The sequence below is a fragment of the Microcebus murinus genome, chromosome 6, assembly GCF_040939455.1.
Source record: "Microcebus murinus isolate Inina chromosome 6, M.murinus_Inina_mat1.0, whole genome shotgun sequence".
In the NCBI taxonomy this organism is placed as follows: domain Eukaryota; kingdom Metazoa; phylum Chordata; class Mammalia; order Primates; family Cheirogaleidae; genus Microcebus; species Microcebus murinus.
In genome coordinates, this window is record NC_134109.1 from 46,965,506 (window position 1) to 46,981,328 (window position 15,823).

General features: G+C 40.3%; 1 protein-coding gene across 2 annotated transcripts in view; it reads left to right on the forward strand.

Annotated features, from left to right (window-relative positions):
• The window catches only part of PYGL (glycogen phosphorylase L), a 37,560-nt gene that overhangs the window by 5,822 nt on the left and 15,915 nt on the right, over positions 1–15,823 (forward strand). For both annotated transcript variants that reach the window (XM_012757991.2, XM_076004037.1), the window contains exons 3-5: positions 1,713–1,791; positions 4,641–4,744; positions 12,613–12,744. In XM_012757991.2, coding sequence (XP_012613445.1) covers positions 1,713–1,791; positions 4,641–4,744; positions 12,613–12,744 — 315 coding nt within the window. The remainder of the gene's footprint in view (positions 1–1,712; positions 1,792–4,640; positions 4,745–12,612; positions 12,745–15,823) is intronic.

Sequence of the window (15,823 nt, forward strand, 5' to 3'; positions counted from 1 at the left end):
TTTTAGAAATTAGCATCTGAACAAGTACTGAAAAGTACTTGAGTCTCCTGCTGTCAGAATCACAAGCTTTACTTTGGGCTCCTGTCTTTTTCTAAATGAGATCCTGTTCAGACTGTTCCTTTCCTTTTTCATGGGATTGTCCCCTTGTGTGTCCTTCATGTGGATCAGTTGGGGTTTTTCCTGTGAAAGAACACTTGCAGCTCTGTTCCACGTCCCTTGTCTTTTCTTCCCCTAATGTCAGCTGAAAATAATATACCTCCCTTGGAGTAGCATATAACCAGGTGGGATCAAGTGATCTGTGTCTCCCTGCTTGAAGTTCATAATTACACTTTAGACTTACATTTTTAGAATTTAAAAAATCTTGAGTGTTAGCACTAGCAGTTGGCTTACGCAAGGACCCCAGTAAGTTCTAGCCACCAGAGAGCAAATCTGAAATCCCCTTCAACAGTGGACAGAAGCAAAACCAGATTTGAACTCTTGTAAGATTTAGTTATGAAGATGTATGTGAGAAAGCAACTTTTGGCATAAAGGTAGGGATCCAAATAAGTGGCTCCATGGAAACTGGGGCATCTGCATCAAGCTCCGTTACATCTTACACTTACGCTTTCAAATGCATGCTCTATGTTTCCATTTTAGAAAAGTATCCAGGTTCATAGGTCGCCTAATTTTCAGATAAGAACCCAGTCATTTCACAACAAACCGCCCTTTAGCCACACCATGCATGGGCTAAATCAGCATCTAGTCAACACAGAACAGGTTATGTGATTTAGCTGACCAACAGTTTCCCCATGGTAAGATGAGCAATCCAAAGTGACCTCCAGGGCTGCAGAACTCTGTGATGGGTCCAGCAGTGGTGCTGGAGGACTCTGCTGTGTGATCTCCAACTCTCTGGGGCACGGGGCTGGCTGGCCCTTTCCATCCATCCCATCCATCCCCAAGTTCACAGATGCTGCTTGGCCTCCCACAGTCTCTTCTCCAGCCTAGAAAGAAGTAGAGGATTTTAGCCCCATCCAGCTGGACCTCAGGACTGAGGCTTCCCTGACTGCTGCCAAGCCTAGGACTCAGAGGCAGAACGATTCACTAACTGGTTTTGGGACAACAACTTTTGACCCTACTGAGTAAATATGCTGTGGTCATGAAAAGATGAACTTTAGTTCATCTGACTAAATCTGACCTCATACGTTTTGTTCATTTTCAAAATCCCTCAGTCCAGTTAAGGTCAGCTTGGTACTGGATTATATCTAAAACATACACAAAAAAATTTTAAATAATAATAGCTAACACTTCTGGAGGAATATCTGCCCAGGAATAGTTCTGCATGCTTTGTTTTTATAATCTCATTTAATTCACTACAACCCTTAATGAGGTAGGTACTGTCATCCTCCACATTTTTCAAATAAGAGGCATGAGGTATAGAGAGATTTAATAGCTTGCCCAGGGTCATGCAGTGAGGAAGTAAGACTCAGTAGTGGACATTTAGAGCCCACACTCTTCTCCATGCTGTGACTGCACCGTCTCATACAGTTGGTACCTGCAGTTGCCAGTATCTGCAGTCAGTGCCTAATGCCAACACAAGCCACTAGGGAGCTGGTACCAGATTGAGTACACAGATAAACCTGAGTGTGTGACCTAGACCTGTAGGAAATGGCTGTCACCTCTGAAATAGCCTGCATTTGTATCTGCTTACAAAATTATTTTCCTTTCCTTGCCAGCTTGGATTGGATATGGAGGAGTTAGAAGAAATTGAAGAAGATGCTGGACTTGGCAATGGAGGTCTTGGGAGGCTTGCTGGTAAGTGACATTGTGAGTGTGTTATATGAGCTGGCCAATTGATGTCTTCTCAGGTGCCAGGCATGACCACGCTTATAAGAACTAGACAGGCTTCCTAGAAGAAGTGCAAGGTATAACCTTGTTGTAGATGTATTTGTTCTGAGTTTTCACTGTGGTTTGGTCAATTCTAAACAAACACTAGAGAAGGGAACTTGAACAAAAGAGACGTTGCTTAAAACCCATGGGGATATTGCTTAAAACTCAAAGTTAACCAGATCCTTCCTGTGAACTTAAGGGTTTCCAAAGTGGCCCCTTTACTTCACCATTATTTGTTCACAGCTTCTCAGCTCACACGCTTCGTGTGGTCTGACCTAAGTTGTTCAAACATTATCTTGCTTTATACACTTGACAGCTTGCTTTTGCATTGACTAGTGAGCAATGATACACTAATATTATTGGTATGATTTAGTTAATTAATATCCTTTTTGTGTTTAGATGCAATTTGAGTTTTTTGTTCAACCCAGGGATTGTTTTTTCAGCAAATATAGAGGAAAACACTAAAAATATAATACCAGCTCTTGTTAATTTAAAAATATACAGTCCTATAACCAAACAATTCTACTTCTTGATATCTAGTCTAAGGAAGTACTCAAACATATGCATAAGGAGACATGTGAAAAAAAATGTTACAATGTTGTTTGTGTAAGCAAAATATTAAAAATAACCTAATTGCCAAAGAATAAATTTGACCTATATGTACTTCCCTGGATAGATCTCTAATTAAAAAAAAAAAATCAAATTGCATTAAAGCCATGCAGTATGATACTGTTTGTTTTAAAAAATTAAATGTTTTTGAGTGTATGTGTGTGTATATATGTGTATATGTGTGTATATATACACACATACACACACACACATAAAGAAAAATGTCTGAAATTTTAAATACTAAATGGCTCTAAATGACCACCTCTAAGGAGGAGTGTAGAACTGGGGTGATTATCAAAGGCAATGCTTAGCATTTTAATTTTTTTGGTCTGTCTCTAACATTTCAATTTTTAAAGAAGAATGTATTAATGTATTGCTTATGAAATTTAAATTTAATAATAAAAATGTGCTGCCACATGTATCAGATTGTACTTTATTAAAAATAATTATCTATTTCTTCTTTTAGAAATGGTTAAAAAATCTCTTGATTTTGTACACACTTTCAAGTTACTAGAAAACCATTTGCCTCTGTTTCATTTTTCTGAATCCTTACTACTTTAGTTGCAGTGTGCTTTAACATTGCCATTAGTAATAAACAAAATAAAACACTGCCTGAGGGGACACTTGCCATCTTCTTGGGAGTTTAATCATCAGACAATTTAGTAGGTTTTCCATGGGGCTGAGGGAAGACCAGCAGTGACATGGAATCCACATCTGAGAAGGAGAACCACCCTGCCTTGCTTTTATGTGAAATCTGACACCCTGAATATTTGTTGGCTAGGTTACCCCACTCTGTGTGTGACACTAGTGACCTTGTCCCTTCAGCTGATGAGTAAGACCCAGTAGTGAATTGATGAATGGAGCTGAGAATTCTCGTTAGGTGATCTCATCTAGGTTGGGACCCCATTCTGCTCAGCTCTAAGATCAGAGCTCAGGAAAAGCCCAAGAGCCACAACTCAGAGAGGAGAACTGGCGTCGAGCCAGGCCACATGGGCACAGAGACTGGAGAGACTAGAATAACTCGAGGGCCTCGGTCATTTGTGTTTGAGGATCTCTATTTCAGGACTGCACCAGGAACCTAACTCAGTTCCTTCCTGTTTTATCTACTACTTTCGATATTATTTTCAGTTTTAATTTCTACTGTATATTTCCTCATTCTGTGTGTATTTGTCAGTTCAAATGCCTGAGAGGAACTATCTGATTAGTCACCCCTTAGTTTGCACCAGCCACAAGCTAGATCCCCACTTAGCCTCTAGGTTGACTGTTCTGGATCAGATGCTCTGTCATCAAGTAACAGAAAAATGGAAAAAAAAAATGGTCAAACCAATAAGGACATGTGTTATCACAGAATAAGACTCCAGAGGTTGGGCCAATCTAAGAGAAGTTTATTCAGCAGCACAATTAGGTCTCTGTGATCCTTTGGGCTTTCCTCTCATGGAGAAAAGATGGTGGCAACGGGGAAACTCTTTCCTGGAAGTCTTCTGCACCCAGCCAACTTCCTAGCACCTCTCATTGGATTAAATGTCATCGTATGCCCATGCCAAAACCAATCATGAGTGAAGGAAATAGAATTACTGTGATTGGCTTGGAGTATTAGACCAATCAAGCAAGATTCATTTCCTAGTCCAGCCTCCCTGAAGCAAGTGGTCACCTGATATCTGGACAGTGGAATTCCATTAACAGGAAGAAAGAGTCGACCATGAATACCAAGCTATTCAGTCATGTGCTAGAAAGGGATGGGTCGTATGTAAGCTGTACTCTCCTGGGGCTGTCTTTTCAAGCAGGGGGCCGTGGAGGCAGCTTCCCTTAGAAAGAGCAGGGTGGGAGACAATAAACACATATCTTACCCAACCTGGCTTTCTTATCTGTCTCAAACGAAATGCCAGCATGTACACAGGGGTTGTATGAGATGGTGAGGTATGAATGATATTTATTTCCTTCCTTATACATTTTTGTATTTTCTAACTTTTCTATGGTATTTTATAATTGGAAGAATGTTATTTTAAAAAATCAATATTCATTGTGCAGCAATCTCTGTGCTTTAAAATATAAATATGGTTTCTCATAGAAAAATGTTTTGTGGCTGCCATGGTTTTTAGGGAGAGACTGGAAATTTTGACTAAGCTTAATGACTCTGCCTCTTGCCTGTGCTCTGTTGAATTTAGCCTGCTTTTTGGATTCCATGGCAACCCTGGGACTTGCAGCCTATGGATATGGCATCCGATACGAATATGGAATCTTCAATCAGAAGATCCGAGATGGATGGCAGGTATGTGAGCCATCTTTTAAAATGTTATCATTAAAGTTCTTCTCTTTCCTAGTGCTCTGGATGATTTATAATTTATGGACATTTAACATAGAACTTTACTGATTCCCCTGGCATTTGGTTGATATCAGTGAGTACTTTCAGCCTTCTCCCTTTGGGATGCAAGTTCCCTAAGAGCAGAGAGCCTGCCAGTATCACCCACCACCAGATCCATAGCACTGAACACAGCTCCGGACTCACGGGGATGCTCTGAAAATATTTATCACTGACCTCTGGAATGTGGGCCACCTGCAGTGTGTGACATTGCGTTCTCTGCAGCATTCACAATGGAGGAGCATTTCTTAGTCTCACGATCTGCCCCATGAACCCTTGATGGTAGGAAGCATGTTGCCATTTGGTAGGTGAGAAAAAAGAATCTCTTAAGAAGTGAATTACCTCCGATCACACTGCTGGCAATATGTGTCTGTTCCCCCAGACTTCCAGGTCCACATTCAGTATTCTCTTCTACACTCAGTCTTGCCTTCTTTAACATGCCTATATTACAAGATACAGAAGCCCAGTGTCCTCATTTATTTTAAAAGATGAAATCAGGCAATCTTGTTAACTGCTATAGCAAATAAATCTGGTGCATATTTAATATGTATAATTAAAGTACTCCATAGAAAATTACACAAATCCATCCAAATGACACTAGTTTTACTTTTATATAACCAAACCAGATTCTTAGGCATTTGTTTCTTTTGTCTCTGATAGCTCTTTGAGTCTATAGTCAGCCCTAGTGTGGACAGTTTTCCCTGATACTATGTGATTTAGGTTTACTCTTTCCCTATCTTTGTCCCATACAAGTATCATTGACAAAAAGGTAAAAAGCCTGAATTCTCTGAGCCCTTCCCACACTTACAAGATGAATCCAAGAACCTGGTGCTCAGGGATTGGATTGGGGGTTGGCACCGATGCCAGGATGCCAGAGGAAGAGAAGATGGCCCAGTGAGAATAAGTTTAGTGTCACCTTTGCCCTTTCTTTACAGTCCCTCTGCTCCCCACCCCCAGTATTTGGACACTCTCAGGGCCAAGAAAGGAAAGAACTAAAACATTTGGTATGGTGAGAGAATACACTAAGGAAAAAGGCTAAGAACAAGAATTTTAGGAACATAGTGAAAGCCAACTTCCAAATTTTTCTAAGGACCAGTGCTATGTATCTTCAGCTCTCCCAAATAAATAAAAAAGTGGGAGGCAGCATGATGTAGAAGAAAAGCCTGAGCCCTACTTTCTAATTTGAGACTGAATTTCAACTAATTACCCTTATAAAGTGTGTTTCCTCAATTAGGTTACCTAACTTCCCTGAACCTCCGTTTTCTCATCTGCAAAGTGGAGATATCAACATCATAGAATTATTATGAAAATATGTAAAAATATCTGGTACACAAATAGGCACTCAATAAAATGCTAATTTTGCCTAAGAAAAGGAGGACAATTTAATAAATTTTGGTATTGTATAATGAAATATTAATGTAGCCACTAATATTATATTTGTATTAATTTTAATAAAATGGGAATTCATTTTTGTTAGTTGAAAAAAAAAGAGGAGCTAGAATTATGTGGACAGTATGATCTCAACTATACAAAGGAAGCCAGAAAAATAAAGGAAAAGTGCTAGAAAAGATACAACAAAGCTTCAATAGTAATTACTTCTGGGGGATCAAATTACAGGTGACTTTTACTTTCTTTTATTCTTCTGCGTGTCTCATATTTCTTAAGAAATGTATATTTGATAATCATAAAAAGTTATGTAAATAAATAATTGGTTTGCTTTCCGCATCAGGAGTTCCATGCTGAGAGCCTAGCTTAGCAGGCATTTCCAATACAACCTGACCAAACAACACATGGTATCTATTTTAAGTCTTTGAAAGTATACTGTGTGGTACTCACAATACCCCAGAATGTTTAAGGATTTTATTTCTTATCTTTGAACGACTATTTGGTGAAAGATTTAAAAGAAACTCAGCAAATAAATCTCAAACAAAATTTTTTTCTCAAGTACATTTTTCCAAAAATTTTCCCAAAACTCTCTATTATGATGCTGATTTTTGTTCCTTTTAATGGCCTTTATTTCAGAAATCCCTTTCTCTTTTATTAGACCAAGAAAGCATATATTTCAGTGTTCTAAAAAAAAAAAAAGAGATGAAATAGGTTTTGCTAATTCAAAATATTCTAAAGCTAGCCTTATTGACCATCAAAACTTTTTTCATTATGACTTGAAATCGAAATCAGAAGGGCATATTTTACTTCCCCCCTCCATTGTATACTGGGATGGGATTTCAAAGGGCAAACATAATATTAATATATATCATACCATAAAAAGAAACCATTTCCATAAAAAACAAAAAGCACCTGCCAAGAAAGCAGCGTTCCTCTCCAGAGTGCGGCCACACCCCTCACTCACGTGTATCTCTGCTCTTGCAATGGCAGATTTGGAGAAGGCCGATGAAAATTCCACAAGCTGGGAAGATTTGTAAGGGTTGATGGGCTTTTAATTTTTTAGCCTCTTTGAGGAAAATTTGCAGTAATAAAGTGTTCATTGTGAATGCCCTGAGGAAAATAATAATATTGTTAAAATTCTAGACTTACCATGAACTCTAATGAGAGTTGTTGAAACCTTGTCAGTCATAGTCCTCTACAAAAATGAATGACCCCTGGGAGGAAAAGGAGAAAAAGTGATTGCAACAAGCTCACACAAAAGTTTCACAGTCACACCCGAGTTCTGGGGAGAAAGGCATTCACAGTATGTATCGCAGAGTTGTATGTATGTATCAGACAGTGTCTACTAGACTATCTTCTTAGAAGTCACTAGAATCCTGGTATGATGGCCAGTCATGCACAGTTCATGTTACCCAGCAAGCTTCTAATTATCATTGTCGAATTCTTGGTGTGCCCCAGAAACATTTTCCAGTTATTTGCATCATTGGAAAGCAAAGTTTATTGACTGTCCTGATGTTTGTTCACTGGTTCTTCATGTACTCTGGTTCCCACAGTTGAGGGAAAAGCATTTCTTAGAATCTAGTTACTGACAGAGCCCCCTGCCCTGCCCTCTGCTGCGTTGCTGGCTGAACCTGCAGCCTCAGGGCCACATGTGGCCTTCTGGATCCTCGAGTGTGGCCTTTTGACTGAATCCACATTTTACAGAACAAATCTTTTCTTTTCTTTTCTTTTCTTTTCTTTTTTTTTTTTTTTTGAGACAGAGTCTCACTGTGTTGCCTGGGCTACAGTGCCGTGGCGTCAGCCTAGCTCACAGCAACCTCAAACTCCTGAGCTCAAGCAGTCCTTCTGCCTCAGCCCCCCGAGTAGTTGGGATTACAGGCATGCGCCACCACATCTGGCTAATTTTTTCTATATATATATTTTTTTAGTTGGCCAATTAATTCCTTTCTATTTTTAGTAGAGATGGGGGGGGGGTTCTCGCTCAGGCTGGTTTTGAACTCCTGACCTTGAGCAATCCTCTTGCCTCAGCCTCTCAGAGTGTTAGGATTACAGGCATGAGCCACCATGCCCAGCCAGAACAAATCTTTTTATTAAAAGGGGTGCAGCTGAGAAAGATGAAGCTTTTCTTGCCTCTTTGGTGCTTAAAAAAGAACAAACTTGAAATCAGAAGGCCACAGGTTCACCACCCCTGTGAGGGAGATGTCAAGTCCCGCCGCCACCCCCACCCGGGATAGCTCCTTTACGCCACAGAGCCATACTTGCTTTCAGTCCTGTGGGTCCTCTGGGAGGAAACAGATGGGACAGCCCACTTGGATGTAGGTGAAAGTTCTTCTCCCGTCTCCTCCCCCACCCAGTACGGCTCAGCGTAGTACTGCACTCAGGGATTGCTGGGTACATGGAAATCTAAATTTACAGAACGATGTCTCAGTTCACTGGAAGAAAGCAAGATGGAGAGAGGGTCTCTCCCCATCCCACAGCTTCTGTGGATTTAGCAGAGGCTGCTCAGGGCAGTTCTCTCTTTCTCCTCAGATCTGCTCCGACCAACTTGTGGTTATGAAATACGTGTTTCTCAATCCACCTTAAAAACAAGCCTCGTAAAATTGATGTAATTATTCACTTATTCTTTGCCAGATCAGTAAGAGACTCAAAGAATAGCAAGCAAATGGGGTCTCCTGCAACCACTTGTTAGCCTGATAATATTAAAACCAACCATTATTTGGCAAGGAAAAATTAAGCCATCCTTGCCACGTAAAAGCGTACCCTCAAACGGGCAAATCGACCTCTACTTCCGTCGGCCTCAGGAGGTGAGCAGCAGTGCAGTTCAGAGCCTGTCCTCTCTACGTGAGCGTTCCAGCCTCTTGAGGGCAGGACGGCACATGATCCTGCTGCGTTTCTCAGCAGCAAATGTGTTTTCTGTTCTCCCACACACAGGATTTTCCAAAGGACAGCTGTTTCTGCCTGATTGTCTTCCTGTCGGGGAGCAATTCCCTCAGGCCGGTGTTAGGACAGCCCTGAGTGCCACATGAGGCCAACAGGCCTGCAGTTCTTTCTTGTTACAGGAAGCAAGTTCACATTGACTAGTATTGTAAAACCCCGAATCTGCCCTTGCCTAAGTGCTGCATAAACTATTTTGTAAGTCAAGGTGCTTTGATCTTTTGTGGATAACATCATTTTTTTTTTCTTTTTTTTTCTTTTTTTTTTTCTTTTTTTTTCTTTTTTTTTTTCTTTTTATCTTTTTAAGGAACCAAGTTTTCTGCTAGATAACATCATTTTATTTGTCATAGAGTTTCCAGTTATTAACACCAGTTAGTGGAATCTTAACAAACTTATCAATTGGTAGACTTCGACCATTTCCTTGTTAAAATTTGACTTTATCTTTTGTTCTTCTTCATGACTGGGATAGCGGAAGTTGAGTTTTTAATTCTGAATTACAGAATTACAGCCATTGACTTTGTATCAGCTTGTAGCTCCTGACTGTGCTTAGTATGGTCTAGGGCCCAGCAGCAGCCCAAAGCCCCTGGGAACTTGTTGGAATTGTAGAATTTCACACCCTTCCCCAGACCTACGGAAAAATCTGCCACATGTGGTTTGCTGATCAGCTCAAGTCTATCTCTAGCTTCCCTGGGCTTTATCATGCCTCATGCCTCGGCTGCCTCCTCCTGCTCTAGCGGCTCCCTAACTCCCAGCTCTTCTACCGAAATATGTCCTCTTTTCATTCATCATTATGCTGATCGTTAATGGACAGATTACTGGCTTTCTTTTCTTTTTTCTTTTTGGAGACAGAGTCTCACTCTGTTGCCCAAGCTAGAGTGCTGTGGCATCAGCCTAGCTCACACCAAACTGCTGGCCTTAAGAGATCCTCCTGCCTCATTCACCTGAGTAGCTAGGACTACAGAAGTGAGCCACCATGCCTGGCTAATTTTTTTCTATTTTTAGTAGAGACGAGGTGCCACTCTTCTTCAGGGTGGTCTCAAACTCTTGAGCTCAAACAATTCTCCCGCCTGGGCCTCCCAAAGTGCCAGAGATTACTGGCTTTCTTGATACAAAATCATGGTGGATGTTTGAGTAAATGAGTGTATATTTGCTTGCCTGGCTATTTGGTATTAACATTTTGTCTAAAATCTCAAAAGACAGTAGCTGTATTTATTCCTCTCTCTTCACACTGTGCCTGGAGCAGGCATTGCACTCATGTTTAGGTGATCAAGAGGTGCCCAGCATTGTGTCGTAATTCTCAAGAAATACCTTCTAAGACTAAAGCTGAGTTTTCTAAGAGGTGAGGCTAAGGAATCAAATAGGTTAAATAACCGCATTTGGAATAATCTCATTGACAAGGGTACTTTATCCTCTGCCACATACCTTCTTGCCAGGAGATAATTCCTTTAATATACAGTCATGCAGCACATAATGACATTTCAGTCAACAACAGACCACATGTACTTTGGTGGTGGTCTCATAAGTTTATAATGGAGCTGCCCTATACAGGTGTACATTTTTAAATCTTTTATACTGTATTTTTACTGTGCCTTTTATATGTTTAGATATACGTAGATACACAAACACTAACCATTATGCTACAGTTGCCTACAGTGTGCAGCACAATGACATGCTGTACAGGTTGTAGCCTAGGAGCAAGAGGCCATACCCTATAGCCTAGGTGTGCAGAAGCCTGTACCGCCTAGGGGTGTGTGAGCACACTCTGTGATGTTCACTTGATGAAATTGCCTAAGGAAGCATTTCTCAGAACATATCCCCGTCATTAGCAACATGTGACTGTATATGTAACATTGTAAAGGTTTCACTAATATATTTACTTTAAAAATATATCCCCGACAGGCATGGTGGCTCACGCCTGTAATCCTAGCACTCTGGGAGGTCGAGGCAGGCGGATTGCTCAAGGTCAGGAGTTCGACACCAGCCTGAGCAAGAGCAAGACCCCGTCTCTACTATAAATAGAAAGAAATTAATTGGTCAACTAAGATATATATAGAAAAAATCAGTTGGGCATAGTGGCACATGCCTGTAGCCCCAGCTACTTGGGAGGCCGAGGCAGCAGGATTGCTTGAGCCCAGGAGTTTGAGGTTGTTGTGAGCTAGGCTGATGCCACGGCAGTCACTCTAGCCTGGGAAACAAAGCAAGACTCTGTCTCAAAAAATATATATATATATATATTTTTGTTGTTGTTGTTGTTGTTGTTGTTTTGGTGTTTTTGTTTGTGAGTTGCAAACCAAAATTCACTTGATGCCCAGCATACCCTAAATAGAAACTATGATTTTTAAATTTCAATAAGAAATATTTTGTTATAAATTGGAATACTTGGGAAAATGTTGAAATTGTCAATAAAATAAGATCCTTACCTTGAAGTATATGTTATTTTCAAAATGAACCATAATTTATAGTTTGTTATCAAATCAAAATTACATAAGGATTAAGGTAATCAAAGACTACAAAATGTAATAGTGTTCTGTACCTACACTGAAATAAGCTTTATTAAAGGAGTGTTCTATGAGTCTGCACTCCCCAGCCTCCCAGCGTCATGGACAGTCTGTGGCCTGTTAGGAACCTGGGCCACACAGCAGGAGGTGAACAGCAGGCAAACAGAATGAAGCTTCACCTGTGTTTACAGCCACTCCCCATCACTCACATCACCGCATAAGCTCCGCCTCCTGTCAGATAAGCAGCGGCATTAGATTCTCATAGGAGCGTGGACCCTACTGTAAACTGGGCATGTGAGGGGTCTAGGGTGCCCACTCTTTATGAGAATCTAATACCTGAGGATCTGAGGGGGAGCTGAGGCAGTGATGCTAGCACTGGGGAGTGGCTGCAAACACAGATCATCATTAGCAGAGAGGTTTGACTGCACAATAAATGTAATGTGCTTGAATCATCCCAAAACCATCCCCCCTAAGCCCCCAGTCCATGGAAAAATTGTCTTCCCTGAAACCAGTCCCTGGTGCCAAAAAGCTTGGGGACTGCTGCTATAGTAGCATTTCTTAATTGACTTTGTGTATTCTAGACACAAGAATCTTGACGAGAAGACAGAGAAAGATCAAATCTTAGCTCTCTCATTTACTATCTATGTGACTTTGAGCAGTTACAATTTTCTCATCTTTAAAAAGGAAGAAATCATAGTTTCCTCTATAGGGTTGCTGTGAAGATTAAATGCAATAATATATATAGAGAACTTTTAGAGCTGTATTGGCAAGTATTATTGATTCAGGCTGTAAGACAATAACAAAGAGGAATTGAGATTGACAGAACCAACATTCTATCTTCCCAAAACAGTATTCTTTGAGTTATTTCATTAAAAGGTATTTTTAATTTGATATAATTGAAGGGTTAGGTCCACAGCTCCTGAAAAATAAACTCTAAGCAATACTGTATCCTTTTTGCAGGTAGAAGAGGCAGATGATTGGCTCAGGCATGGAAACCCTTGGGAGAAGGCCCGCCCCGAATTCATGCTGCCTGTGCACTTCTATGGAAAAGTCGAACATACCAAGACTGGGACCAAGTGGATTGACACCCAGGTATACACAGTGTCTTTATAGCAAGCATTTTGTGTAGTATAACACAATGGATAATGGTATACAGTAGAATGTGTATATGATATTGAGTGTAGTATATTGAATAACAGAGTATATTTTTATGAAGAAATCTGTTACTTTTCTTATTTCATGAATATATTTGTTACTTCTCACATGTACCCACTCACTTTAGAGACAAAGGAGCTAGGGCTAAGAGAGAAGAGACTTCTCTAAGGTCGTGATTTGGGATCAAGTCATTTTGCAATGGATCATTTGCAGGATCATTTTGCAATCAGCTTTATCAGAGAATTGTCAGTTCTATAATAACCCAACATGCTTAGCTTCTGGTTTTATATAATATTATTAATAGCAAAATTGAATAAGTTTAAATGTCCTTCTTCACCCCACCACCACATATATATATATATATATATATTTACTTACAACTTCTCAGGAATATTTTAATACTGAAGTATTTATTCAAAGGATTACCAAAGTTATTATCAGAGAAATAATGTAAAATATTGCAAACTGTACTCTGTTATCTTTGTGCCAAATCACTACTATGGAAATAATGTTGGTGTCAATTCAAGTATACTTACTTCATGGGCATGTATTTTTCCTGCCACTAAATTTGAGTATTACCCTGTCACTGAACAAGGGCACCGCCCGTGGTGGTGTGTACTTTGCTGTGTTCATACTTCCTGATAAATAACCTCTGTTAAATACTGGACTGCACTGCCCAGTCATTGGAGGTGCCACTTGAGTTATTTAATAAATACGGTCTCAGGCTGGAAAAGATTTATCACTGGCCGTTCTTCAAAAGCTTAAAGAAAATGGCAAAGGCCATTTTGTATATGTTCTTATATATGAAAATTGGGAGTAAAATTCAGGATTGTAATGCTAAACTTGGTTGGTTTATAGATTATTCTATATGAGCAAATGCTTCATTTTATCTTAGAAGAGTCAAGACCCATGCTATAGCTGATTTTCTTTTAATAACTGCTGGTTTATTTCTCTAATCCATGTAGAGCTATTCACAGTTCAGAAAAATAAGACATTTTAAAAACTTTCTTATCTGAACATAGATCTATTTAGCAGACAAAATAGTGGATTAGAAGCTGAAATAGATAATTAAAGTATAATGGAATAAAGAGTAGACTAATGCTGTGATTTAAGGATAAATTCTTGTTTTAGTGGGGCTCCTCCCCTCCATTTTGTTTAAACAGTAGACCACAATCTAAGTTTGTACTTGGTTATAAATATCATAAAGCTGCAAACAAATTAGTCATTAATGTACTCAAAGAATTCACACATGTATTTGATACTAAGCTAGAAAGTATTTGGTATAGATTTTGGTGCCTAAAAGTCCAGCAGTGCCTTCTGATCTGAGAATATGCAGTTTACACAATCAATCCTGGAAGCATTCTCTTTACACTGTGGGTCCCACTGCTAAGCTAACTTATATTTACAAAGCACCCCTAGATATTTTCATAATGTGTGCGGAAATTCAGTTAGAGGAGCATGTATTTCTATGCCCACAGAAGCAAGATTATAGGGCAGAGGTAACATAAGGGAGCTGACCCAGGCCATGCAGCTTCATGGATTGAAGCCATCACCCACGTCAACCCCAGATTAGCAGGTAGTGAGGCCAGAGAGCATGAGGCCAGTCATGCCCTGTGCATGCGTGGGACGGCATCCAGTAAACTGAAATGACACAGCCTTGAGTCAGTTCAGGTTCTCTGGGAAGCAGACTCTGGGGAGAAGTACAAATGGTGTCTTAGGGGAATGAATATGGAAGATGGAAGGGAGAAGGAGCAGGAGGAGGTGGAAGTCTTTAGACTGTGACACAGGTACGCCACCTGTGAAGGGAGAAGGGGAACAGACTGTCAGGGAGAGCATCGGACTGCAAAGAAGCTCTGAGCGAGTGGCCAGACCCATGGGGCCCCAGACCACAGCCTATCCGTAGAGGAGTCCGGCCCCAGCTCTCCAGCCACCTGGAGCATCCCAGAGAGACCACCGCCTTGGTGTGAGCCCTGAGGGAGCAAGTTCTCAGGAAGGAGAGCTGAGCTGTGCACTTCCCAGGCCACCTCAGTTATGTTGCAAGGGTCAGAGGGTCAAAATCTTGTTTGAACCCCGACTCAGTCTCACTCTGTAAATGACTTTCCCTGATTGATCACAACTTGCTTTAAAAATCCCCAGGGATCTTTGTTTCCTAATGAAAGATATTTAAATAAGGGTGATTGATTACTTTGAAGTCACAGTGATCATGAAAGCATGACTGAGTATATGTGATCAATAAGGACTATTTAGCAGGCCAAATGAAAGAGATACATGTTTAGCTTTCAGCCCTACCATGACTGTGATTTTGGGCAAATCACTTCTCTCAGCTTCAACCCCCTAATGTCCAAAATGAATGGACTGGACTAAATGATATCTAGCATCTTCCAATTCAGTTATTCTGTCATTCTTCTTCATTAGGCCTTGAATCTGATGAGGCAGGGAATAGAAATGAGTCATTTCTCCCATAATTTTTTTCCCCTTGAGACAGAGTCTCACTCTGTTGTCTGGGCTAAAGTACAGTGGGGTCACCATCATAACTCACTGCAACATCCAACTCCTGGGCTCAAGCGATCCTCCTGCCTCAGCCTCCTGCCTGGCTGGGGTTTTTTTTCTATTTTTAGTAGAGATGGAATCTCACTCTTGCTCAGGCTGGTCTCGAACTCCTGACCTTAATTGATCCACCTGCCTTGGCCTCCTACAGTGCTAGGATTACAGGCATGAACCATATCACACCCAGCCTCCCAAAAATTTTAAATACACTGTGAAACACAGTTCATCTTCCCATTCTTCTCTATTTAAGTGACTGTCACAAAGATTGAACTACATGTTCCAGAGCTTACCTCTCAGACCCAACTCAGCTAATTATCAGCTGATTTGGCAGATCACTGGAGTAATCACTAAAATAACTCTTTATGGAAATTTTTAAAATTTAGCATAACATTTTAAATATATGTGATGTGCTATTTTCATAAATTTTCTGTTCCATTGATTTTCATCATATTTGAAGTCAGATCACTGA